Below are 25656 nucleotides of genomic sequence, written 5' to 3'. Positions count from 1 at the left end.
GCCCATATTTGGGACAACAAGAGACACCAACTCCCAGGGCAGCTTTGGCCAAAAACATACATTTCGATATGTATGAGTAATTTCACCTCAGGACCCCCCATTCCCAACCACAATATAATTATGAACTATTAACTAATGTATCTATCCACAGAAACACATATGTATATAAAGCGCCCCCTTACCGTACCAGTAACAAATACATGGTATAGTGTGTTTAATCTCTAACCCAGTTGGAGCCATATTTTCTCTTTATCTTCATTACAAACAGCCTGACATGTTTATTTTATGAACCTACTTAGATAAAGTTCATCACATGAAATTCATTGCTATCCCTGCAATAATCATTAGCGTACTCACAAATAAACCAGTAGGCTTAACCGATGTCCCCTAACTGACCGGTTTGTTGTTTAAGGCTCCCTCCAAATGATGAAAGCTTTCACTCATTTACCAATTATATTGTATAAATGAAAGAAGAGGGAACAAGAGAAAAAAATAATATGCAATCAAAAAGACAACTAATTACAAAGAATTACTAATTACTTATAAAGTAATCCACTAATTCTGCAATATTTATTTAGCTCTCAAGTAATTCTCCACTATAGACAACCCATTTAAAGTGAATTGTGCAAAAGCAAGACGACTTTCTGCTGAATAGTTGCAGCCTTTTATACCCTCCTTATTAATCAGTGAATAAATGGAATAAAAAATAATGACCAGAGTCTCTCTAATTAAGTGCATCTTGCCAGGATCGTATGATTAATTCCGCTCAGTAAAAATAAATACAGATGCAAACATACAACCCCACTTAAATTAATTTTAAACCTGCCATTTCCCAAGTCTAAAAGATGATAGAACTCTTTACTCTGTTACAAATGGTTGCTAATCAGTCTGGGGTCAATGAAGTGGGAACATTTCTATTTGGACGCATTGATGCAAAGATCTGTGTTCCCTAATAAATATCCCTAAAGACTTACCAAGGAATCCTGCTATTTAACATGAATGAAAAAGCTCACGGTGACACAAGTAGCAGATTTAATGTGCAGTGAGGCGGGAAACAACTCGAAAACGCTGGAAAAAAGAAACAAACTTCCTGTCTTGTACCCCTGTCCCTTTGAATGTTGCAGGGCAACACCCCCCCTCTGTTGGTGCTAGGGGGTATGGTCTCCATGGTAGTGGGAATGGTTGCCGTACCCTACAGGAGTCCATTTGAGGTTCTGAATCATGTGTGGCTGTGCTGGATTACCTGCTTAACCACATGAGAAAATAAAGGACCAGGACCCAGACTTCCATCCTAATCTTTCTAATCTCATCCTAATCTTAATGCCAATTCTTATTTTGCACAACACTAAAAGAGGTCAGTTCTAAACACCAGGCGAATCAGAAAAATCACATACAATAATGTTTTACTTTGTACTATTAAGGTTTTCATTCTTTGCACTTTATGTTTTAAAGTAGATCTGGAGAATCAAAGTAATTTTACTGTCGTGACAGATCAACTTATGGATGGATTCAAGGACATTGCCTGATTACAAGCAATGCTTGATACGATAATAAAGTCAAGACATCCGCCTTTACTTCACATTCAGGTACAAAAGCCAGTAAGATCAGCATCTCCCTCAGCCAGCCAACCAAATTAAGCACTGCTGCCCCAGTGAATTTGTCAAGTTGATAAAAGACAGGCCCTGTGCAACCTCATTCAGAAAGGCATGGAGTCGCAGCCACACCAAGCAGCTCAAAGGCTATTGCTAGATTAGGGGTAAGAGTGCACTAATGACTAAAACAGGACCTCTCCCCTTACCCTCCGCGCTGCAGCCGGAGCTGATGCTAGACAGTGTACACAGAGGCAAGGAGGACTACCACTGTGTGTAAAGATGCTCAGGCTAATCCTGTGCTGCTGCGTCTATCAGAGCAAGGGCTCCTTTCCGTACCGTCAGCAAATTCACAGAAACCGCAGAACAGTCCAAAAGAAAACTACAATGGCTTTAAATTTTAAATCAAATTCAAATTAACACGACATAATATGACCCTTAGGCTACATATATATCCAGCAAAATGGAACGAGACCTTCCCACTGTCACACCTGAAGACTCGCAAAAGTGAACAAAAGTACAAAAATGGACGGATCTATGGATTATCTCCCCCCCTCCCATTTTAAACGCCACCCATATTTCAGACAGATGTGTAGTAGGGAAGCAATAATTTTCAACAAGAATTCTTCTGATTTTATAACTTCTTTTAATCTTCAAATTAACTTCCTGTTCTTATATTGCACTGCCCCATCTCCATTACATTTCTGTTTGTCCTATTGTCCCCCCCCCCCCAACAACCTGTCCCCTCCCCATTAACTGTGGCATAAGAATTTCACTGTGTGACGAATAAAAATGTGAATCTAAAACAAGAGCATGATTTGTAATCATGGGTCTTGTGTTTCACCCATGCAGTCTGATGAACCCAAAAATGGGTGGAGAGTTTCTCAGTGGGATTAGTCTTGGTGCCTGTCAGAAGATCACCAGGTCAAGCCCCAGCCTCAGCAGAACAGTCACATGTCCATGGGCCCTTGAGCAAGGTCCTTAACCCCCAGGGGTGCTTCATGTTAGCTGACCATGCAATCTGACCCCCTGACCCCTCCCCAAGCTATAGAGAGCAAGACGGGGTCAGCAGAGAGACGCCTTCCAATGTACCTGTACTTGTACGAATGGCAAAAGCATGTTTGTTGGTTGAAAGTGAAAGATATTCATTCGGAAAATGAGATAAATAAATCCACCAGTCAATTCTAAAGAGTTTATGTTTGCTATTCTTTGGTAGGCTACATTTTTCTTTAGCCTTAGAGCAGGCAATATCTTCTGAAGGAGTTCCCAACACAGCAAGCCACACAAAGTGAATCAGCTGGACCCCGGTTTTCCTTTGTTTTGACTGCTTGTTCATTCCCAAGCAGATGGCCGCAGCCACAGGAAGTGAACGGGCCTTTCGACGCAACTGACTGGTGGTCATCGAGTCCAGGATAATTTCCAAAGCCCCATGAGTCACTGCAAAAGGGTCCATCCTGCAGTCAGACGGCTATAAATTCGCTAAAAGACCAGCAGACCTTCCGGTTAGAATGATGCCACTATATATGTACAGAGAATGGTCAATCGCTGACGGATTAAAGCTTTATGTGGAATGTTCTCAAACTTCTTATGAGAACGGATGAAAGCAGGCGATAAAAATGTATTAAGTCTCAAGCTATGCTACTCTTTTTCTGAATATTGAACAATGAGTCGGGAAATGAAATGATGTAGCGCTAGAATAATTATTCATGCAAATCACAAACGGTTACCACGCCCAGTGATTTTCATCTCAAAGACAACTCAAAGCAATCCTAAGCAAAGGCATTTTTCTTCAGCTAAATACATAAACATTCGAAATTGAAGGGGAGGACCAGGGAATCTCCATCTCTCTCTGTCCAGCAGCAAACACAGGAAAATCCATTCCTCACACCGTCGAGCAGCTTCAAAGACTCAGTGCCACCCATATAGCAACATTCACACTGCCACCCCAGGCTTCAACAGTTTTACAAATGCCAAAAATGTGCCCTTAAAAAACATTTAACACAGGAAATAGAATGAAGAATTGCATATTCATTTGGTTTTATGCAGCTGCTGTTGCTGTTGGCAACATTTGAATCTCCATGGCTACTTCAGTCCAACTAATCAGTTTTAATTAAGTATTCAAGTAGCAATTATTGGTATCAGAGTAAAAAGTGATTTTTAATCCATCCATCTTTTATAAAGGCTTACCAATTTCAAGGCTGTTGTGTGCATTTTTTAAATAAAAAATTGAAATGTTTTCCAGTCCAAAACATCAAATGCAGTAGCCATCCTCATAGCTGATTAACAAAAGGCTTTAGGGCATCATTTAAACATCGTCTTTTTCCAGATGAATGTGTATCATATAAAGAACTTGAGGAAAATATCAGTAATTGGCAGCCTGTTAGGCCACGCCCCCCTTGCACCTCCAATCAGGTTCACCTAATCGTTATCTCATTTGTCCAGCCAGGCTGAAACTTACAGCTGGAAACCACTGGTGTAAGAGGTTAAAATATTATAGTTGAGAATATTTCGGAAAATTTTGCTTTTTCTGAAAGAATAACACACAGTGCAAGTCAGAAAGTGTTACTTGGGGCAAAGCCCTCTGAGATCATACCATCTCAGGAGGTGAAGAAAGAAGGATATTAACTGTCCTCCAGAATCACATGCAATGTTTGGGTTTTATAGACTATTATATGCCAATGTGTACTGGGAGCTGTAAGCTGGTGACCTTTCTTGGGCGCCACCATTTTCTACAGTGAATACGACGGTAGTAAATAGATTTCTATTCTTCATACATTCCAGGGCCCTGGAGGAGGCATGAATGTAGTTTATTCCTCATAATGAGCCTCCTACGTGTATAACAAATGCGAATGCCTTATCACTACCTCTGCACCGAAGTAGTATCCGAGACGAGAGACGGCTGTGGGGAGAGGAGTAAATTAATAAATAACATGAATACGACTCGCCATTATGAAGAACAGAATAGTCTATATAGTTCTTATGGGCAAACATTTTCTCAGATACTAACAAAAATACTGAGGAGAAGTTATAAATGCCCTTGGAAATGACTCACAGAGGTTTGAGTACCAGTCTATGTCTCTTCAGGTGGACCAAGTGGCTATGGAGATGAAGTCATGTTACATAAGCATTTCTGCACTATACAGGCATGCTAAGCGTAAGACCAGGACTGTGTTTATTGCTATACTGTTTCCCTTGGTGAGGGTCACGATGGCTATATGCTGAATAGGTCGAATAGGACCCCTCCATCTTAGGTCACAGGGTGTCCTGAGGGTTCACATATTACCCCAAACAGGCTGGGAAATATAACCGTTCCAGTGGGCCTGCTCCAGTTACTCCACCGCGTAATGTCACTGCACTGTCTGTACATTTGGGGCCCACTTTATTATGGACCCCTTTGTAGTTCCAGGCAGGACTCTCTTTTGTTTTCAGAAGCACTTCAACTGTTGACAAGTAGTATGTCTGAGATGCCTTTTTTTGCACTTGTGACCTTCCTGTTAACTTTAACAAGTCTGGCTTTCTTCCTCTCACCTCTCTCAGCAACAGGACTACTGCTCACTGGAAGTTTCTTGATTATTGCACCATTCTCTGCAACTCAACCCCAGACAGTGTTATAAGTGAAGACCTCAGGAGGAAGGCTGTTACTGAGATGCTGGATCCACCTCGTCTGGCACCAACAACCACATCATGTTTACAATCACGCTGATTACCCAGCTAGGACACCTGGTTGGCATAGAGTACGAGCCTGGTTTACTCCCTGGACAAGATGCCAGTCCATCATGGGGCACAGGCACAGTCACTATGGGAATTTAGGGACACTAACTAGCCTAAGTGCATGGCTTTCTGCTGAGTAAGGAGACCAGAATACCTGGAGGAAATCCACATAAACACACACACAGACACAGGTGGGGACTCTCTATTCATTTCTATAGGGAAAACTGTAATCCCAACATGACGACCTTAACCCCTACCCAGCCCTAACCTTAACCACAAGTAATCAAACAAAATATTTTTAGCATTTTTAGTTTTTTGATTGGATTCACAGATCGGGATCTTAAAAATTGTCCCAACAACTTCAAAATAACAGGTTTTTATTACATTGTGGGGAACATTTGGTCCTCACAATGTAACATAAACATAATCCACATACACACATATACACACACACCCAGTGAATTTGAACCCACAACCCGGAAGCTGTAAAGCTAGTGTGCCACCCACAATGTTATTATTCACTTTAAATGTTAGGTATTATTGAGAAAAGAAATTTCCTTTGAATGTTTTTTCCAGTGTGCATAAATTGGCTAAATGAATGCGGCCAATCAGGCCACTTTTGTAAACAGGAAAAAAAAAAGATTGCTCTGATTATGATTACTTAATTGAGGTATAATTGTGGAGACTAATGGCTTCCCAAATCCAGAACACAATAGAAGGATGAATTAAGAGGTTACTTATTGTTTGACCTATAAGGACATTGTCCCTGAAAATGGATCCCATAATCCAGAATCCTGCTTCATTTTAGGGCTTTTTGCAGGTCATGGAAGCAGGGATATCGGCTGCTGACTTTCATGAGACACAATGAACTACGAGTAGGACAAACAGTCCATTTGGTTCACTTCAGGTAGAATCAGTATGGCAGAAAAATCATAATTTAAGTCCTATTAGTCTTTTATTATATTCCCTGGAAGGGTGAATACATATCGCTTTGGGACTCCTCCACTGCCACTTCACACTTTCTCATTAGCATGATAACTCACAAAGTGTATGATGGATCTTTTTCAAACTTTGCAGAAGCCTTGCATGGGCTATGAACTGAAACTGATTAAATTTTCAGATAGATTGTCCAAAAATTCAAGTAGCACTGCATAGTGCTAGCAAAGAAATGGGCAGTTTTGACACTTGATCCCATTAGAGCAATAACTCAGAAAGTATTTAACAGATCCAACCTTTGCAAACACATTGTATGGATGATGATCTGGACAAATTTTGAGACAAATTACTTCAAAACTTAATCGATGTCACTTAATGAGCAAACAGAGGGGTGACTGCAGAAGATGCTTGACCTTGTCACCTGGTCAGGGTCATATGAAGTCCATTGCCATGATCTCCAGTTCAGTGATAAAAATTTAGGGAGCTCAGGAAAAGAACCAAATCAGTGACTAACATGGCAAGAGGCTGGAAGAATGGTCCCTTCTGTAACAGCTCCACAAACCCTGACAAAGAAGTCATTGTTGAGCTCATAAAACAGTATCCAGATGAAAAGAATCTACCATCATAAAATTGTCTACTGTACATAAAGCGGGGGGTTGTGAAAAGGTACAGCTGGAAAAAAAACAGCAAAGACCATTACAGTTTAGAGTCGAGTTTGAAGGCACGCTCCTGTATTCCAGCATGATTATCAAGGAACCGTAAGAAAGACACTCTTTGAAAAAGTGTGAATCTCAAAGTATCAGAGATGAATGTCTGTGCTGTTTGGCTTGACTCTGCACCATTGTAATGGCCCCAACTTTGATATTGGCCCGACCCTCTCAAAACCATGGGGGCTGATGAATCGATGCAGTAAATCCAAAGGAAAGCCTCAGTTTGAGTTCCCCTGTCAATGCCCGATAAGAAAACACTCTCACCCACTGACAGGGTCAGAGGCTGAAACTATAAAAACAAAATAATGGCACAAAAAACAGTCTGAGTGAATAACAAGCTGGTGTTTACACTGAGTGCCTCCAGCTGTCCCCTTTTCTGAGATTTCAGACAAGACATTCGCAAAAGTACGAAAATCCTTTTCAAACACATACTGCTATGTTCGAGAAAGCTCCAGAAATGTAAACACCTATAGATAGAGGGGATTCAGTCACACTCTGCAGATGCATCCACCTGGCGACTTAACCGTACAAGGGATATCTCATTATCGGAGGTTAGGAAATGCAGCCACAAACTTCAATGCTTGACACATCGAGGGGGATGTTCCAAAAAGCTAAACAGCTCATCACAATACAGGATGCGGTTGGGCAGAGGGTGGTGGGATCATGCAGAAGTGCATACTATCTCCACCATTGCAGGAATGGGGGTTATTTGTCAGACCACGCAGTAACACTCCCACCTCCCCCACCCGCCTACCTAGATGGTACCTGGGGAACTCCTGTGGAAGGAGCGAGCTGCTCCCCCGTGATCGAGAAGCAAACTGGCCCACCTCTCCAGAGAGCTCCACATTGGTGATTACACATTCGATGGGCAAGGTTTGCAGACTTCCTGAAAAAGGGAGGGTAAAACTGGAACGACAAGGGTTACATTTGCTCCTGGTCAAAACCATAGTATCTAGAATAGATGTTTCTAAAAAGCTTAACATTCATTTTGAATTAGGCTACGCCTTAAAAGATTCATTCAGTTCGAATGCTGTAGCAGAAAATGGCAGCCATGCATTATTTGTACGGATAAAAGTTCATAACATGAAGTGAAGCCTTCATTTTAATGCAACCTGGCACCGCGTGGAAAAGCAGGCGGCAGACTGTCATCATTACGCTCCCCTTATTAAGCATTAGCGTTGCAGGTGCTGTGTAGGACTCTGCCATGAAAACAGCAATTATGCTTAATACAGGTGACATGGCGAAGGGAGAAAGAGTGTCATTTCGGTTGAAAGATTCCTGAACCTGAAGATATACTCTGTAATTATCTTTTTTAAGTGTTTTTCAGCTTAAATTTTGCTGCGAAAAAAAAAAAAACACACAACTTAATTGGCTTAGTAATAGGAGAGCTCTTCCATCAAACACAAAGCTGTTAACGCCTATGCTCAGAACTTCATTTATTGCAGCTGTTTTCGTTGCAGATGGAGTGACATTCCGTGAAATCATTAGCATATCAATGTCATACTTAACTTGTTTCCCCGTGAGCTTGGTCTGGGCCTCTGCTTCAGAGGCGGCATCAGAGTTTAAGCGCAGAAACTCTCTTCCCTAACAGAACCACTCAGGCCCTTTGACGTGCTGAGGACTCCATCCTTACTAAGACTTCAGAGCTAAAGCCCACAGAACCTTGTCTAATGGTTGCAGGCAGTTCCACACCAGGGTTGCCAACACTCACACATCTGACGTGACCCTCATGCTTTCAGATTCTCATGCCCACCCAAGAAACCTTACTGCAATTCTAAATTATTCCATTTTAAACCTAAAATTAGCTACAGACTATTTACAAGGAAACAAAACTGTTACATACATGTAAATGCGTGCGCATATGTGTTTCAAATTGAAAATCTCACACCAGCCAGTTGACCACAGTCGGCAACCCTGCCCCACTGACGTACAGTACATAATCCGTTACACCAGGGGCAGGTAACCTTGATCCTGGAGTAGCGGTATCCAGCAGGTTTTCCATCCTCCCTAGTCTCTGGTGAAACACACCCGGGGCCTGTGTTACGAAGCGGAGTTACTGGCTTATCGGGGTAACTTGTCGGATTTAAGGTAGTCTGGGCAAAATGTAAGTCAACGAATATGAAGTCCATTTAAACTGTGGTACCTTAAATCCGACAAGTTACCCCTGATAAGCCAGTAACCCCGCTTCGTAGTACAGGCCACAGATCTCAGGTAGGCAGTAACTCATCAGGTAGGATAGAAAACCTGCTGGAACCTGGTACTCCAGGATCAGGCTTGCCAACATCAGCATCATACAAACTGTTAAGCAAGTGAAAATTTGTGCAAGTCTATTTACCTTCCCATATCATTTAAGACACCTTATAAGAAAACACACATAAGCCAAGAAAATACTAGTAATATTAAAGACACATATGAAATAAATGAAAAGATAATGCATACTTACTTATGGGCACGTCACCTTTTTGTGTTAGTGCTTGCGTGAAATCTGTCTCATGGACATTTTTACGTAAGTTGATAGCTCCATGTATATTAAAGCAGGGAACTAAAGAAACACAGACTAATGGCAAATCTGGAGGACCGGAGCTGACAAGGCAGAGTCTCACACCTGAGAGCTCGCTATCTATAAAGACCGGTTTCCAATAAGGTGGTGAGCAGGGGCAGCTGTGTTATTTCTGGGCCGCCACTCAAAAAGTCACTAACACCCCCTCCAGATGTTTAAAAAATTAAATAAGTAGTGAGCAAATAAATAAATCAGAAGATTCTAGCTAGCTAGCAGAACATGATGCTTCAGAGTCTCATAAATAAGGAACGTATTTATTTAATATTTAGTATAATGACAGTTTGTAGCCAACAGGGAGCCCCAATGGGGGTTTGAATGGCGGTAAATACCTCCACTGATGGAGCTGACTTTAAGCGGGGCTATCCAGAGGCCTAGCTCCTCCTGAAAGGGGCTATCCAGAGGCCTAGCTCCTCCTGAAACGGGCTATCCAGAGGCCTAGTTCCTCCTGAAAGGGGCTATCCAGAGGCCTAGTTCCTCCTGAAACGGGCTATCCAGAGGCCTAGCTCCTCCTGAAAGGGGCTATCCAGAGGCCTAGCTCCTCCTGAAAGGGGCTATCCAGAGGCCTAGCTCCTCCTGAAACTGATTTGTCGTCTCATCCCCCAGCAGGCCGCTTGACATCCTCTTTTTAAAAATTAGATGGGATACAGCTGAATCCACTATTTAGCAAAGCTAACAGTGTGAAGCTGGAAACACCCTGTGGAAATACTAAAGGGTGAGCGGAAGCCGTGGCACCTCTGTGTCCCCTCTGTTCCCAGTCATGCCATGATAAATACGGAAAGTGACGTTTTATAAAGAAGTGTCTAGAAAAGGATCTAAAGTATGAGCAATAGATTAGCTTCTTTAACTTTAGTTTAAAAAGTTTGCCTAACACTTTACTTATGGCCATGCTTATAGTAATTTATAAACATATTCAAACACAAATAATAATGCAGTTATAAAGCATTATAAACATGGCTCTAAATATTTATCAAAAGGCATGACACATTACAGCCATGTTTATTATGCATTATGAATGCTTTATGAAGCTTTCATCTATAATGCAGGATAGATACCTTTATAATGCATTATAATGGTTGGTAAAAGCATTACAGATGCTTTGTACTGCATTATAAAGGTATATATAATGCATTATGGATGTGTTTATAAATTATTACAAACATGGCCTTAAGTTTTACCAAAGTTTGCATTTCAAATATTGCCATTTAGTATAACTGCTACTTATTAGTAGAACTGTCACGTTTTCAATAGCGCAGTTTTCTGGAGTTCATCCTATATTTATCAAAGATTTAGATGGCACACTGACTTGATACATGTTGAATTCTGCCCTGGATGCTTTAGAGCTACATTTCTTGAAAGTGGAAAAAAAATGACTGTCCACTTTTTTTCTGGTCATTTGTAGCGTAAGGTGTACAGAATTGCAAAAATAGCAACAGCAATAAACAAAAATGCCTCCCTCTAAAGAAATAATTATAAATTTTGTGTCAAAAACTGATTTATTTCCCATTTAATTTGCACATACTTTCGAATGTATCCACATGAAAGCACCCCATTCTTTCATAAGTCTGACATGATAGAATAAATTGTTGCCTTGCCAACATTATGCTAAGGGCTGCGGTAATGGATTATCCTTGTATATACGTATATTTTAATATTTCTCAAATGTGACATTGGGTGTCATATTTCGGTACGTCTCACTAAAAAAGGTTTTCAGTAACGTGTCTTGGCCCAAACATTATAACAACAAAGCAAACAAGACATTTATGTGTGTAGCTCTTCTCCTAACTATTTAATTCAGTCCTCTGTCCTTAGATAATCCGCGTTAATGAGATGCCCCACAATAACTCCTTAATAAATATGCAATTTGAAGACACATTACAAAGAAAATGGAGTCTGGCGGACATCTAATGAAAGAGCTTGCAGAGAAGATGAGACGTCGCCGGTCATTGCGAGGGCTTAGCACACGGGCTGCTCGACGCCATGAAAGTGCGGCGTCACTGGCTGTGTAATTAGAAGGGGTGAAGTGCAGCGTCTGCCCTTCTATTGTGATGCGCTGGCAACCCCAGAGATTCTGCGTTTACGGTACAAACTGCACGTAACAGATTACTTAGTAAATCTGCAGTCTTGCATGAACTGCACATCATGTAAATGATTAAGTGACTGCAGCATGAGATATTAATTTACCCATCCGTCTCCTAACCGTATCCTGGTCAGGGTTGCAGTGGATATCTTGTTTGTAACTTATTTTGATTTACCTAAGTGTTTATATACTATACAGTATCTCCATTATGATGCAGGATAGGTAACAAATTTACATGGATTATATTTTTAAAAATAAATCAAAAAACACATATCGGCTCTTTACTCATTATAATCTTCATGTAAGATCGCTGATTAATATTACTCATGGCGTAGTCAACGTGCCTTGATTATAACTCGTTAAGCTGAATGTATTCTAACACACCAGTTATGTTAATTACTGTTTCCATTCAGGAGAAACGGAATAAACATTCATAATGACTGTATCTGCAGCCGGGCTGGAAACCACACTGAGACGGAGCGAACGCGACGTCATTAAGAGGCTTCGTCCCGGACGCACACCCAGCATGATGGACCATGACGATCACCCCGCTCTTCACACTCGTGGCATATAAAGTGCCCCCAGTATAACCAGAATATTCTGCCGCCAGGCATTAAACCAGTTTATTGGATAATTACACGGCACATATTCACGCATGGCGATCATGACGGATGATGGCTCCCTGTTTTATTCTCCGAAAATAAACAAATAAAACTTTTGCTGAATAGGTGCTCCAAACATATGACGGCCACAGTTTTACATGAGAAAATTAGTCAAGATGATAAGAAAAAGAAACAATTGTACTGGATGCGTACAAGGGATGGGCCGATGCACATTGTTTCAGTTCCAATCAATTTTCGAACTGTCGAGACCGATTTCGACACAACAGCTCTTTTTACTTTAATATATGAATAGAAATATATATATATATGTGTGTGTGTGTGTGTGTGCCAAAAAATCTTTATGCTCCTAGAACAGAGTGTCTGCATGTATCAGCAAATCTAATTAAATGCTTTTTAACATTTTTAATGTCATACATGATCCATGTCTGTAACAGTGGATACTACACACAGAGAAAAACACACACACAATGAATTTATGAAATACCTATGTCCCAAATTCTGAATTGCAACCATTCAGTTTGACAATAACGCTATGACGATAATCTTGGATATTTCAGAAAATCTGCCCAAGTCAAACGTATCACTCTGAACTGAACTAGAAGTGGCTCGCGGGACAGCTTACAATAGCCTATTAAAATTAAAGTACCCATTAACAAGATTTTGAAGGGTAGACATAAGATCACCCCAAAACTTAACAAGGTACGTTTCAGATGGGCTTTAGTGCTGACTATCCATCTATGTTGTTCTGCTGGGAGCTGCCTAGTTTTGGAGATATTGGATGTAGAAATATCGGTAGGCCTATTATCTTGACAGGGTACTAGTGCTCATATCTTCTGCGCAGTGATACGATCAGTATGTGAAGTTTGGTAGAAGAAAATTTTTCATACATTAAACTGCTCATTACAACGTCTGTGGATTATCTTGAGTAACCAAGTCATGATTTCTGGTAAGAGACGTTGCTGTCGAATTTTTCAAAAGTATTCTTCTGGAACTTTAATGACCACAGAAGGAATGCTATTCACTCCCATTCAATTCGACATGCCGACATTTCTACGACGATATCTCCAAAACTGGGCAACTGCCAGCAGAGCAACCTCTATGGAAACATAGCACTAAAGCCCTTCTAAAACATTACTTTCTCAGTTTTTAACAGGTTATAGAAATTACATAGTTTTAACTGTGTAAATAAGAGAATGAATGCATTCTGATTCAGGAAACATTGCCTGGAGTAACTCAGAAACACCTTCATTGGACGTGTGTGAATGGTACCGCATAGCAGTGGTGACATCAGAGCACCTCCGCTTGCAGTGTCGCATTCGAACCAAACGCTGCGCGACGGATGCTCGATCTTTATTTGCAGTAGCAGCTCTGCTGGATGCGGTGGTCACTACAGCAGCATTTTTAGTGTTAATGGTGCTAGTAGTAGTTGAAGAGGTTACTTTATCGGTCATGGCAAAGTAGCTACACATAGTTAATTGTTGCCTGCCTTTTACCTCAAATTGGTGGCTATCAGATTGCATATAAGGCATTGACACCCATTGTACCTAGATTAAATACTTTTTTACACACACTGCAAAATCCTTATCCAACACCAACGGGTTGTAACCATACCCTAAATTCTTTGTCTTGCTGGAATTTGCATTTCCCCATTTCTTTGCGATGTTATGAAATGTACTTTCTCAGCTCTTCAAAGTTTACTCATCCAGCTCCAGGTTTTTTCATATTACTCGCAATATCTCGCAATATTGTGTACGATTTGTTTAGTGTGATTTTCCATTAAACACTACTCCCACCTCTCAAACTTCGTTTTTGCAAAGATTGTAATTCTTATGCTCCTCCTACTGCAAAGGGTATGTACGTGACATCACAGCAGGCGGAAGTCACTGCGTTCACACCCACTGAGTGGCAAAAACTGAGTGGCAGTATACGTAGTACCAAAGTTCAGCTTCAATGCCGCAAAAAACATAATTAAAATGGGAAACAGCTGTTGTGCGATTGATTGTACAAACAGATTTAACAAGAAACCGGAGCTATCCTTTTAGACACTGCCAAAAACTCAATAAGTAAGTATCGGACATGGATCGGTCACATATGGCCGACACGAGAATTGTAAAATAGGTCTGCATTGGCGCTGAATATCGGATTTGTTGTGTACTATACCACAACAAAATCTGTGCAGTAAACTAATTATCAGTCATATAAATAACCATACAATTAATTTCTATTATATATAATGTTCTTCATCAATTCCTCATTGTTATCGAATGCCCTGACAATTACAATTGCATTCGTCCGTCCATCCATCCATCCATCCATCCATCCATCCATCCATCCTCCAGCTACTTATCCTGCCCAGGGACACAGGGCAGAGCATGGCATATAAGGCTATGGTACACATGCACACACCCTACAGATACCTGCACACACTCACACACACAGTCACTCGCCAGGGAATTGAAAGATACGATTTAACCTAAATCCATGTATTTCAACTGAAGGAGTATCTGGAGAAAACCCACATGATACAGGAAGGCAATGAAAATACAGTTCAGAGGAATGTTCTGGGCGTCAGATCGGTATCAGTCATCAGAAGCAGCAGCCTGGGCGCCTGAGGAGCAGCAGGCCCCTTGTGACGTGCCTCAGACTCCCCCTTGTGACGTGCCTCAGACTCCCCCTGTTGACGTGCCTCAGACTCCTCACACGCTTCACCAAGCGTCTTCTCAGTGTACTTACATCTGTCCAGAGTTTCGTCGGAACCATCCGGACAGTCGGGCTCTCCGTCACAGAGCCAGCCCTCAGACACACAGGCGAGCTGGTCATGGCACAGGAAATCCCCCGCGTGGCACACGAGTGGCCCTGGAATAGTGGGCAGGAGATGGAGGGGGTGGGGGGCGAGGTGGGGGGGGGGGGGGGTAGAAGGGCCATGGGGTGAGCAATGAGATGACTGGAGCACCGTGGACTGGCACGACGGCAGTGTTAGAAGAACAAAGGGAGAAAAGCAAAGAACAGTGTGCATGGGTAGCCCAGGAGCATTTCTGGGCTCCGTATCAGCAGGTTATGCAGCCATGTTAATGCGTGACTGTATGATACATGGAGAATGTGCTGGAAGAAGCTAGCAATGGTCCCTGCATGTACTGTGACACCCGATGACTCTGAAGCGAGGTGAGACCCGTATGCACTCCAGAAAAAGCTTTATACTAAGTAACACAGGATTCTCTGAAAATACCATCTGTCCTCAGCTTTTTAATTAGGTTATAAGAAGCAGAGCAAAACTTAAGTACAAGATGCCATGAAACTGCAGCAAACACAGCACAGTATGTCTAACGTGGTCTGTCGGTCAAAGAGCAATACCCAGTGTAGATATTACAAAATCAAAGGCAGATGAGGCCATTCCATTAACCACTGGCTCGTTACTGTCCACAGCGTCTACTGAACTACTCCTGAAGGAACATAACCATATTATAGAGCATTATGCAAAAAGTATAGCTTTTTAAAACTTAACAGGCATACGTAGGGAACCTTATTGCAAGAGACTGGACCAGAAGATGCTAGTTAATTGTGTTTATGACTTGTGATGACAGTGCATTATGCAATAAAATAAGCTACATTAAAAGCCATTCAAAAAGCTGTAGTTTTCTCATTAAGCATCTTAGGGGGTCTCCATCCGGTTCGTCCAGGGGTCTATCTGCCAGCTCTATATTTATCCTTGACTCAAGGAGACCCTCTCAAGGAGGACCTTTAAAGAACTTCGCTGTCCTGATCTTCAAAGGCAGCTTCTACGTCTGTCCTGACAGCGCAGCCAGCAGCAGCCGGCAGAGGAGGACCGCGTCCGTTTAGGACGTGCAGCATACGCTTTCTTGAAGACTTGGCACCGTTTTGCACCTCTTCTCTCCATGCCTGGGGAGAGTTTAAAGTGCTAGCTTCAGATATTTTATTTTTCTTGAGCTCCTACAAGTCTTGCTCCATGTCTTTCTGCACCGCGTGTGCTATGTCTGCGTGAAACGGTTTGGATAATTCAAGGAACGACTTCCATCTCACCCTGGTGCCCTCGAGCTAATTCGCGGCTGAGAGACTGTTCAGGGTGGGGCCAAAAGAAACATATTCCTTTTCTTTGTGCCTGAAAATTCTCACACTCTTTTTCTGCATGTAGAATCCTAGCTCTTGTTCGATGTACAAGCGGAACGAACACGACGGCAGTTTTGCAATTTCAATCGGGTTCAACTCGCTTAAAGTCCAGCCACTTGGCACATTTTCCAGTGAGTTAAAATCACGCCTTTGATTTCCTTTGAAGGCGACAGATCATATATAAAGTCCATTTATAACAGGCCAGATCCGCAAAAATCATCTACACCTCTGATCTCCAATCCCAGGCTGCACTGCAAGGTGAGAATAAATAGATACAAAGCAGCATTAATCCTTTTTGTCAACAGTCACCTGCAATATATCAAGGCGGAAGGTGTTTATGGTAAAGCTTTTACATTAAAAATTATGCTACAAGACCAGGTAAAACAGGGTTGCCAACTCACGCATCTGGCATGACACTCACGCTTTCAGACTCTCATGCTCACGTAAGAAATCTTACGGCGAATCAAAATTATTCAGTTATAAACCTAAAATTAGCTACATCGAAAGCGTTGCAGTAGTTTGCAAACCCTACAGATTATTTACAAAGTAATAAAACTGTTATATACATGTAAATACATATGCATGTGTGTGCAGACTTGTCTCAATTGAAAATTTCATGCCAGCCAGCTGACCAAAGTTGGCAACCCTAGTGAAATTCAGAGATGCAGCTTGGGATTCTCTGCTACGCACCAAAATGCTGCTAGATCTCGTGCCAAAATAAACTCTTTTCTTTCATGCTCATGTGCCACGTGTTATATTCATACTAAATAAACGCCTCAAAGGATGAGGAGAGCAGGGGTCACAGCCTTAAGCACACCTGCCATCTCTTTGATGTAAGCAGCTTTCAAATGATTTTGGGCTCCTCTCAATTCATCATAAAACACAGATGAACAATGTTTCTCACAGAGCCCCGACCTGCATGATTACGTCTTGTACCGGTTCCTAAAACACGCCCCCCCCTGAAAGCAAACAGAGGGCTGCACAAAGTGGGGACACACTGCACCCGTGTGTAATCCTGGCATCGCTGCAGGGAGGGAGTTGAAGCCCGTCCAGTAGCTGTGTTCCAGGCACCATTCGTCAGAATGCCAAAGACCCCTGAGACCCCAGCTACGTGCAGACCCCGAATTTCACTTCATACTTAGCGCTGAGACTCTCTGCCATCTAATGGTCCTATTATGGCAGCATGCCACCTGAGGGAAAAAATATCAAGGAGGAAAAGTGTCTTTTATATTAAAAATAGTATAGCAAGGCCACGGAAAATTACAATAGTTATGCAACCACACAAATAAGTCTCTGATGGCTGTTTACCTTGCTGGAGCTACCAGAAATGTATGGGCATCCTGTAAACATTTCCAAAGAAGAGGAAAACTCAATATTCAGTCAAGTGGATTAAAAAGCAGTAAACACCAGTCTATAGCTAACAAAAGTGTCCAGACATTTATCTTCGGAATTGTACTTTGTGATGAAACCATATCTCTGTATTTATGAAAATCCCTTTTCTTTGGTGTCAGAAAAGTAGTTTTAAAAAAAACTTCTTAACAGGATTTCTTCCTAGTGGACTTACATCAATAGAGTATGTGCCTGAAATTTGAAAGCACAGCCCCAAAAACGTAAAGGTGGTGAGGTGTGATGTATCCAGGAAGACAATGTTGCTGCAGGCCTGAAAGGGAGTCTGATCGCAACGGCAGCTCGGCCTGCGAGCGTCTTTGTCACGCCGGAGATCATCGCCACGTAAGACGAAGGATTGTTTATTGTTCGGCAGCTGGGATTGTCCTCAATTAATTTTGCCTCGTTCTTTGCAAAAGGGAAGCCAGTGCTCGTCGGGTAAATCTGCTCAGCTCCAATTCAGCACCAGCAACTCGCCAGTCAAGGAACAACAATGGAGTATGTGATGACCCCCCCCCTCCTGACCAGCAGGCACAATAGGGGAATGCACACCCATTATTACGTGTCCGCCCATCACCGGGGAAGAACAAAAATGGCCCGTCGACATTGTTTCACGCAATTAGAGGAAGGCAGTTTTGTTGGAAACCTGCTTTTGTTTCGGAATGGCATTAATTACGACAAATGGGGACGAAATAAATAAAGAAAAACACGAGCGGTTTGCCAACTGGTGTGAATTTTATGAATAGAAAGATTAAAAGTGAGTCGTAACAATACAAAATGCAAACTAATAGAGGTAAAGCCCCCCACCCCGCCTGGGAGACGTGTGTGAGGTGTACGTGATCACCGCGGCAGCGCGGCTGATCTCCATTTAAAGGGGAAAAAGAGGAACAGTGCTGCCTGAAGGGAAGCCGCCACTGAGGAGGTCGGGGGTCAGCTCTGCGGCCCCCGGAGCCGCCGCACCGGCACATTGATGCCCCTCCGCTTTCATGTTGGCTGGCTTGAAAGCAGACGGCCACATGAAAGTCGCCACGGCCTGTAATTCGAATTTAACTCTTCTCCCCAACTCCCGACTGGTTTCGTTTTTTTTTAGGGACGGTGTTTGATGTTTTCCTGGGGCAATGACAGAATTCCTCTGGGTGTTTCCCCGGATGACGGGATGTAAGTGAAGGGCAACAAAACCAAATAAATGAATTATTAATCGGCGGGAACAGCATATAGGACACATCAGCGTGGAGTGTGAGCTCGGGGAGCAGAGCCCAGCGGGCAGCCATACTCAGGCCGAACCGCGCTGTAAGATGAGGTTAAGTCACCTTCAGACCAATAAAAATCAAACAAGCACAGGGGATGGGGAAGGGCTCATATTTTACAAAGGCTATCTTAACAAAACAGAGAAAATCCAAAACTGATTCTGGAAAAAAAAAATCTAATGCACTGCAAAAAAAACAAAAAAAAAAAACAAACGCTGAATTTATTATAAAAAGACATCTCTGACTTTCACGAGGAGTACGGAGAGACTCCATTAGTCGATAGTCTCAAAGAGCCAGAGACATGCGGTGAAGCTTCAGCGTGCATCCACACCCCCGGCAAACCCGGACCGACAGGACATTGCCTCATAAAAGCAGGAGCCTTTGTAATTCCTGAGCTTTAAATTCATAATCTAATCTTGCAGAGAAAGCAGACAGGAGATCCAGCTTATAAAACCCATGCAGTCAGGGTTCAAAGGACCGCTCCTCTTGGCTTGGACCAGCATTTGTGATTTTTCCAGGGATCAAACTGTGCTGAAAACTACTTTGGTTCTCCAGCAAGGCGCATCTTTCATGATGCACAGAAACAAACTTCCTCCAAGGAAGAAAGCATGTTCCTACATTCAGCAGACATATAAAAGGATATACATAAAATTTCACCAGAGAACCATAAATCCAAGTAACTCTCTATTTAGCGGCATAATCATAAGACAGGAAGCAGATTATATTTTGTTGCCAGGCTTAAATGGATGATTTGCATTTAACAAACACTTCTATCCAAAGTAATGTTTGGGGTCAGACAGTCCCTGGAGCAATTGGGCATTAAGGGCCTTGCTCAGGGGCCCAATGGTGACATCACTCCGCTGACCCAGGGATATGAACTGGTGACCTTCCGATCAGAGCCACACATCAGCCCCATAATCCAACTAGAAGATGGATGGATGGATGACAGAATATACCTACAGCTTTGTTTGGATAGTAGGTGATCTGGTGGATTGTAAGAGTCACTGATTATGAGAATATGTCCTGCAGATATTGAGTGAAGAAAGGTTTTCAGCGATGCTCCATTTGCTATCTGAGAGAGAGGAGAGCTGTCAGAGCAGCACCCACGTTACAGGGCAGGACTCACTGAGCCTCAGGCCCCTGTGTACGTCGCTGCAGTTCTGCAAGGCTTGCTGATCAAATGCATCACATTGGGTGTTTTATCGGCGCTTAAACCGTGTGCAGTCTCATTATCTCTCCAAGTATTCTCCATCATATGGCATGTCCTGGTTCTCTGCCATACGTTGCCATGACGAACATCACACATCCACATCTGTATGGCCGAGCCTTAATAGACAGAGACCCCAAGCGATCCTCTCTGTATCTATGAGACTTGCTCTCAGATTGTACATTATTAGCATGGTTTAAAATAAACACACGGCAGCACAGCACAAACCCCCAGCTGCTCATCTCTGTGTTGCTGCCAAACAGGCTTTGGAAACGGGCACGTCCAAAACGGGCACGCTTTTCTGCACGACCGCCCCTGCATCGCGGACCTGCATCATGTGACCTGACGCCCATGGTCCCCATAAATGACAGCATTACCTTAATTTCCCTGACATCGAGGAAGAAGACGGCAAGGGAGCACTCCCACGATCCAGAAGTCTGACAGACAAGTGCCCCCTAGCTGCACCAGGCAGCACTGCAAGTGATCATTTTAGGTTTTAATACATTATACTACATATATCAAAGGAGCCTGAATGAGACAGTTGCTGAGCTCCTGATGCCTGTGTATGTGTGTCCTGCCTGAGTCGCTGCTGGTTTCTTTTGGCTGTTCTGTATTCTGCCTTTAGTTCCGTGGATCTCTATGAAGATCGCCTATAATCAATGTGTGCTCCGCAATGGACCGGCATCCTATCCAGGGCGTCCGGCTTCCTAACAAAGGCTCCTAGATCACGGTGATCCTGCTTAGGACAAGTGCTTACAGAAGATGGGTGAATTAACTTCGATAACACAAGCTTTGCATCTGCAAAATTACCTTAATTACCGTAGCAGATGAAGAAGTGCGATGATTATTAATTTATTTTTTTTTCCACATAAAACTTTGTTCTGGGTCATTCAGTTCAAATACAGTCTACACATCTTTTCCACTGCACCTCACCCATGATTAGCTAATGCAAAAAAAAAATAGTACCACTTATTTTAAACAAAATAAAGGACATCAAAGACCACACATTTACCTCCTAGTCTTCATCAAACTTGGCATAGTCCTGTTGTGAAACTGACAGGGTAACAATGAAGACATTATCTACTGGATCGATTTGCTATTTTACTAATGACCTTGTATTACAAATATAAGCCAGTTATGGTATGCCAAGCAATTTCTAATTTCCATAAAGTACCCCATGCAGTAAGGTCTGAATCCATGCCAGTGTCCAAGTGTGCATGACAACCCCAAATATGCAGAATTCAGCAACCTGACTTAACAGGCCGGAAACCTGGGGGAAAATATCCTGCACATCTGAGGCCTTCAGTCCTACGTAAGGTCATTCATTTACAAAGGTCTATAGGATTATTAGCATTAGCATTAGGGCTGTTAGCAGTAATGCTCGCCAATGGTTGATGCTATAGGAGCCTCAGTTAGCACTGACTGCTGAGTACAAATGACTCCCGAAAACACAGCCCTATCGGGCAGGATGGTGCCCGCTGGCATGCAGATCCTTCCCACAGCTTCTATTCACAAGTATCTGTGGCACATCCGCTAGTAAGAAACAGCGCTCACCATTACAGGGAAGGCATTCGCGAATTGCTGAACGTCCGCTGGTCACATGGAACTCAGCTCCCGTATCCTTGCAATATCCCCCTCTCTCAGACTCTTTTTGGGCCACTCTCCTCGATTTAGTTCTGAATCCCCCAGCGAGGAGACACTGTAGGGACCCGGTTGGATCGTCTGCAAGCTTGCCCACCATAATGATGTCCCTCCGGACCGCCGCTCTTCTTCACTCATGACACACCGTCTTACGGGTATATTGGGGTCTGCTGTAAACGCCTTTGACAAATCTGGGCTGAGCACACCACTGGTACAGTACCTCACGCTTATGGCTACACAGAGATACGCCTCTCAGTTCGTTTGCACACGGTTCATTTGCACACGCTTGCACAAACTGCAATTTAAAAAGTACCGGGAATCCTCTCTGCCACCTAAAACCTTTATTGATAGATACTATCCAGAATATATTTATTTTGTTTTAACTTTTTGGACCAAGTAATCCATTCCGATTTTATATAGGACCAAACCTTCCGTCATGAAATGCGGAGTAACTGGAAACCATGGCACCTGTCAGCAAGACGGGCAGTTTCGGGGTTAACGTCGATGTGCCTTTCTCCATTTATGCTCATTATGACATTCCCCAGAGAACCGGAGAGACAAGTCGTCTGACAAAGCAGGAAACGGGAGTCTTTACGCCTGCAACTGCAATAAACAGACGTTTTTCTGGGCAAGCCACAGCTCTGCTGGAAGACAGCTAGATTTCTTTTTCCTCTTATCGCCGGGGATGATTTGGAAATGGGATGAATAGAGTGGATCTCTCAGCTTTCAGACAGTTCTGATGCATGAGGACTTTGTAAATATTCCTGCTGTCCTGTTGATCAAAAGGGAGTATCTCAAGGTATGCCAAAAAATAATGAACAAACACACCGTAATACAAATAAAAGGATATATCTGTACTGGCACTACAAGCACAGGTTGAGAGGAGAAGAGCACAGAGGCGAAGCTGGGAACATGCTGACAGTGTTAGATTCTCCCCTGAAGTAGTGAGTCCATATATGTGAACTTTACTTCCCATTATAAAGTGGCAACTATTGTTCTCCACAAGACTTTCCTTCTAATTCACACACTGAGAAACGCAGAAACTGCTCTCAGAGAAAATGTGCTCCCGGTGAGTGTTATAAAGACACCCATCCATCCATCCATCCATCCATACATCCATCCATCCATACATCCATCCATCCAATGACCACTAGTCCAGTTCAGAGGCATGTGGTCAAGCTTATCCCCAACTCCCAGACAGCACGGGGCACAAGGCAGGGGGCACCTTGGATAGGACGCATGAGGAGAACCCCCCAGCCCCTGCCTTACACATGCGTAACACCCCCCCCCCCCATTCCATTCCATTTCTTTGGGCATAAACCTAATCCCAAAAATGACAACCGTAACCGCTACCCAGCCCTAACCTTAACTATAAGTAACCAAACAAATACAGGAATTTTAGTATATTTAGTTTTTTTTTTATTTCAGTCACAGATCTTTATTAAGTTGTACTTCCCCCAAGGTCAAAATAACAGATTTTGTTCACATTGTGGAGACATTTGGTCCCGACATTGTAATACAGTATATACATAACCCACACCCACCAACCCCCACACACACACACACACACAAAGGAGGATGGGTTAGATCCCTCAACCGTGGAGGTGTGAGGCAATATTGGCACCCATTGAGCCAACATGCCTCTGTAAATGACACATCTTCATCGCTGCCTATCACCACTGTTATTTGCAGACAAACGGGTGTGTGCTCCAGGACATCAAAGCCACGACTCAACTGCATTATCTGCAGGGTCATAGAGCAGGAATCAGCTTCTCGTTTTATTGACACATTACCTTAAATAAGCAGCCTACATCCAGGCACAATCTCACTTCTGTACTGATCAATAAAAAAGCTCAGGTTTGGCTTCCAACCCATGTTTCGATACCATGTTTCTGAAGTGAGACATGCACAGCCATGTTTAGCATGGGAGAGACTTTGGGAATATATTACTGTAAGGATCTGTTCCGTCCCATGGAAAATTTGCTATAAAAAATAATATGATTTTGTCACAGTACATGAACTCTTACATGCGATTCTGTGAGGGAGGGAGATAATGATAAGGTTTCTAGTGTCCCTTGGAGTAAATGGCTGACAGGAAATCCTTACCCAGCTAGTGGAACTTAAACAACAGGCATCTGAATGATTTACACGAGCACTTTCAGGATTGCAGCGTACAGATTAGCTGTATAATAATCAAGTTCATTTGCTCGGCTGGATCTCAGACTCGTTTCAGTTCGTTATACAGCTGGGAGGGTCTCTGTGATTTGAAATAACTCCAATAAATGATAATTCACAAAGCCACACATCTCGTCCTGCTGCTCATCCCTAAGAATCAAAACAGTGAAATATAGCAATAATTCCAAAAAAACATGGTGAGTAAATAATAGCTTGCATTATCACATGAACTCTTTTGGTAACATAAGCACCGTTTTACACGGCCTTCAACAGTAATTATGTTCAAATCATTTACATAATTCATGCATCAGACATAAAGCCAAGTTTTTGGAAGCACAAGTAAAAGGTTGCAAAATCTACAACATCCAGGCCTACAGCGAACGCTAGATCCTGCTGTTGGAGCCTCTGTCTGGGGTGATGCCACATCCCATATATCAGGATGGCTCTCGTCAATTTAAACAGTCTTATAACCGGCTGCAGTCTCCTCGTTCATGTTAACTGACAACCTGTCGCAAGCCATGTCAAAAGCCAGGCTTTCTGCACACCTTCAACACTCCCCAAACTGTCATTTTGTCATTCCCTAACATTACTCCTCATCCTTATCTTCTCTGCTGCAGCTTGAGGGTCTTCACTGGTACATTGCATAGGTCCACTGATGTTCATCACTCTTGCTATAAACATTTGACATGTTCCCTCACTTTTGGAAGCCTTCTGTCTACAGCACCCTCCTCCACAACATCTTTAAAACCTTTTTGTGGTGTCTATAAATCGTTTTCTGTTCATTCAAATTTGTGTTCTTAACATAATCTGATAAACACAAATCCATTTTTCACTATAGGACTCCCTGCACTAGAAATAAGGGGGATTTTTCTTTTGTTTGATGTAATATGTATAATTGAATCAGCAGTAAATTTAGGCCACCATTAAAGTATTACCCATCTTAGGAAATTGTTAGCTAGCGATTAAATTTAAATGGGTGACGTTATCTGGTTGCTACAGTAACCACTAAATTCATAAGCAACAGTATACATTTTGCAATAGAATAAAAGAAAACAAATGTGTCATATCTCAAGTAAACTTCGCTGCCTCTTAGAATCAGTAGATTTGCTCAGAAACATCTAGATCCAGATCTTCTCACTTCCTTGGAGGCTGCCATACTAATCTTTACCCAGCATGCAGACAATTTCGGAGTCAGCAAGGTTGCCAGCGTTGACCGTGTCGCAACGCCGGTCTCATCCGGCTGCCGTCAGATGATTTCTGTGGCGCCGCTACTGGCCAGTCGGCGCTACGATGGCGCTTTAGCTGCCATATGTGCCACCCCACAGCGCCCCCCCCCCCCACACACATAACCCCACAGCGCTGCAGCGAGCGTGAACTCTTAACCGCATTAGTTGAATCAAATGTTGCTCAAGTGCTCAAATAGAATGAAAACCTGGCGACACTCTGCCCCCCAGGACCATGAATGAGGATTTAGGGCCCATCCTGGGTAAAGGACCCACCTGATTAGTACAGAATGGCTTCCCATCTGACCAATTGTGGATAATCAGTGCCGCCTGGCCGTCCACCCCCCCCCCCACCCCCACATAACCCCACAGCAAAAGATTATCCACAACGTCACGATAATCAAAACAATGAGATAGTCAATCTGGAATTTCTGTAGCCTTTTCAG

The 25656-nt window shown here is 42.8% G+C and overlaps 1 protein-coding gene across 9 annotated transcripts in view; it reads right to left on the bottom strand.

Annotated features, from left to right (window-relative positions):
- The window catches only part of LOC111846094 (low-density lipoprotein receptor-related protein 1B), a 342141-nt gene that overhangs the window by 262323 nt on the left and 54162 nt on the right, over positions 1-25656 (bottom strand). For 8 of the 9 annotated variants that reach the window (XR_011983157.1, XM_072700926.1, XM_072700933.1 and 5 more), the window contains exon 2: positions 14940-15062. The exons of the other annotated variant lie outside the window; for it this stretch is intronic. Coding sequence is in view for 7 of the 8 variants with exons in the window: in XM_072700926.1 (XP_072557027.1) it covers positions 14940-15062 (123 nt within the window). In the remaining variant the exon portion in view is untranslated. The remainder of the gene's footprint in view (positions 1-14939; positions 15063-25656) is intronic. 9 annotated transcript variants of the gene reach the window in all.

The sequence above is a fragment of the Paramormyrops kingsleyae genome, chromosome 16 (assembly GCF_048594095.1).
Source record: "Paramormyrops kingsleyae isolate MSU_618 chromosome 16, PKINGS_0.4, whole genome shotgun sequence".
In the NCBI taxonomy this organism is placed as follows: domain Eukaryota; kingdom Metazoa; phylum Chordata; class Actinopteri; order Osteoglossiformes; family Mormyridae; genus Paramormyrops; species Paramormyrops kingsleyae.
The sequence above is the reverse complement of the archived record's forward strand: the minus strand, read 5'-3'. Positions and strand labels throughout refer to the sequence as shown.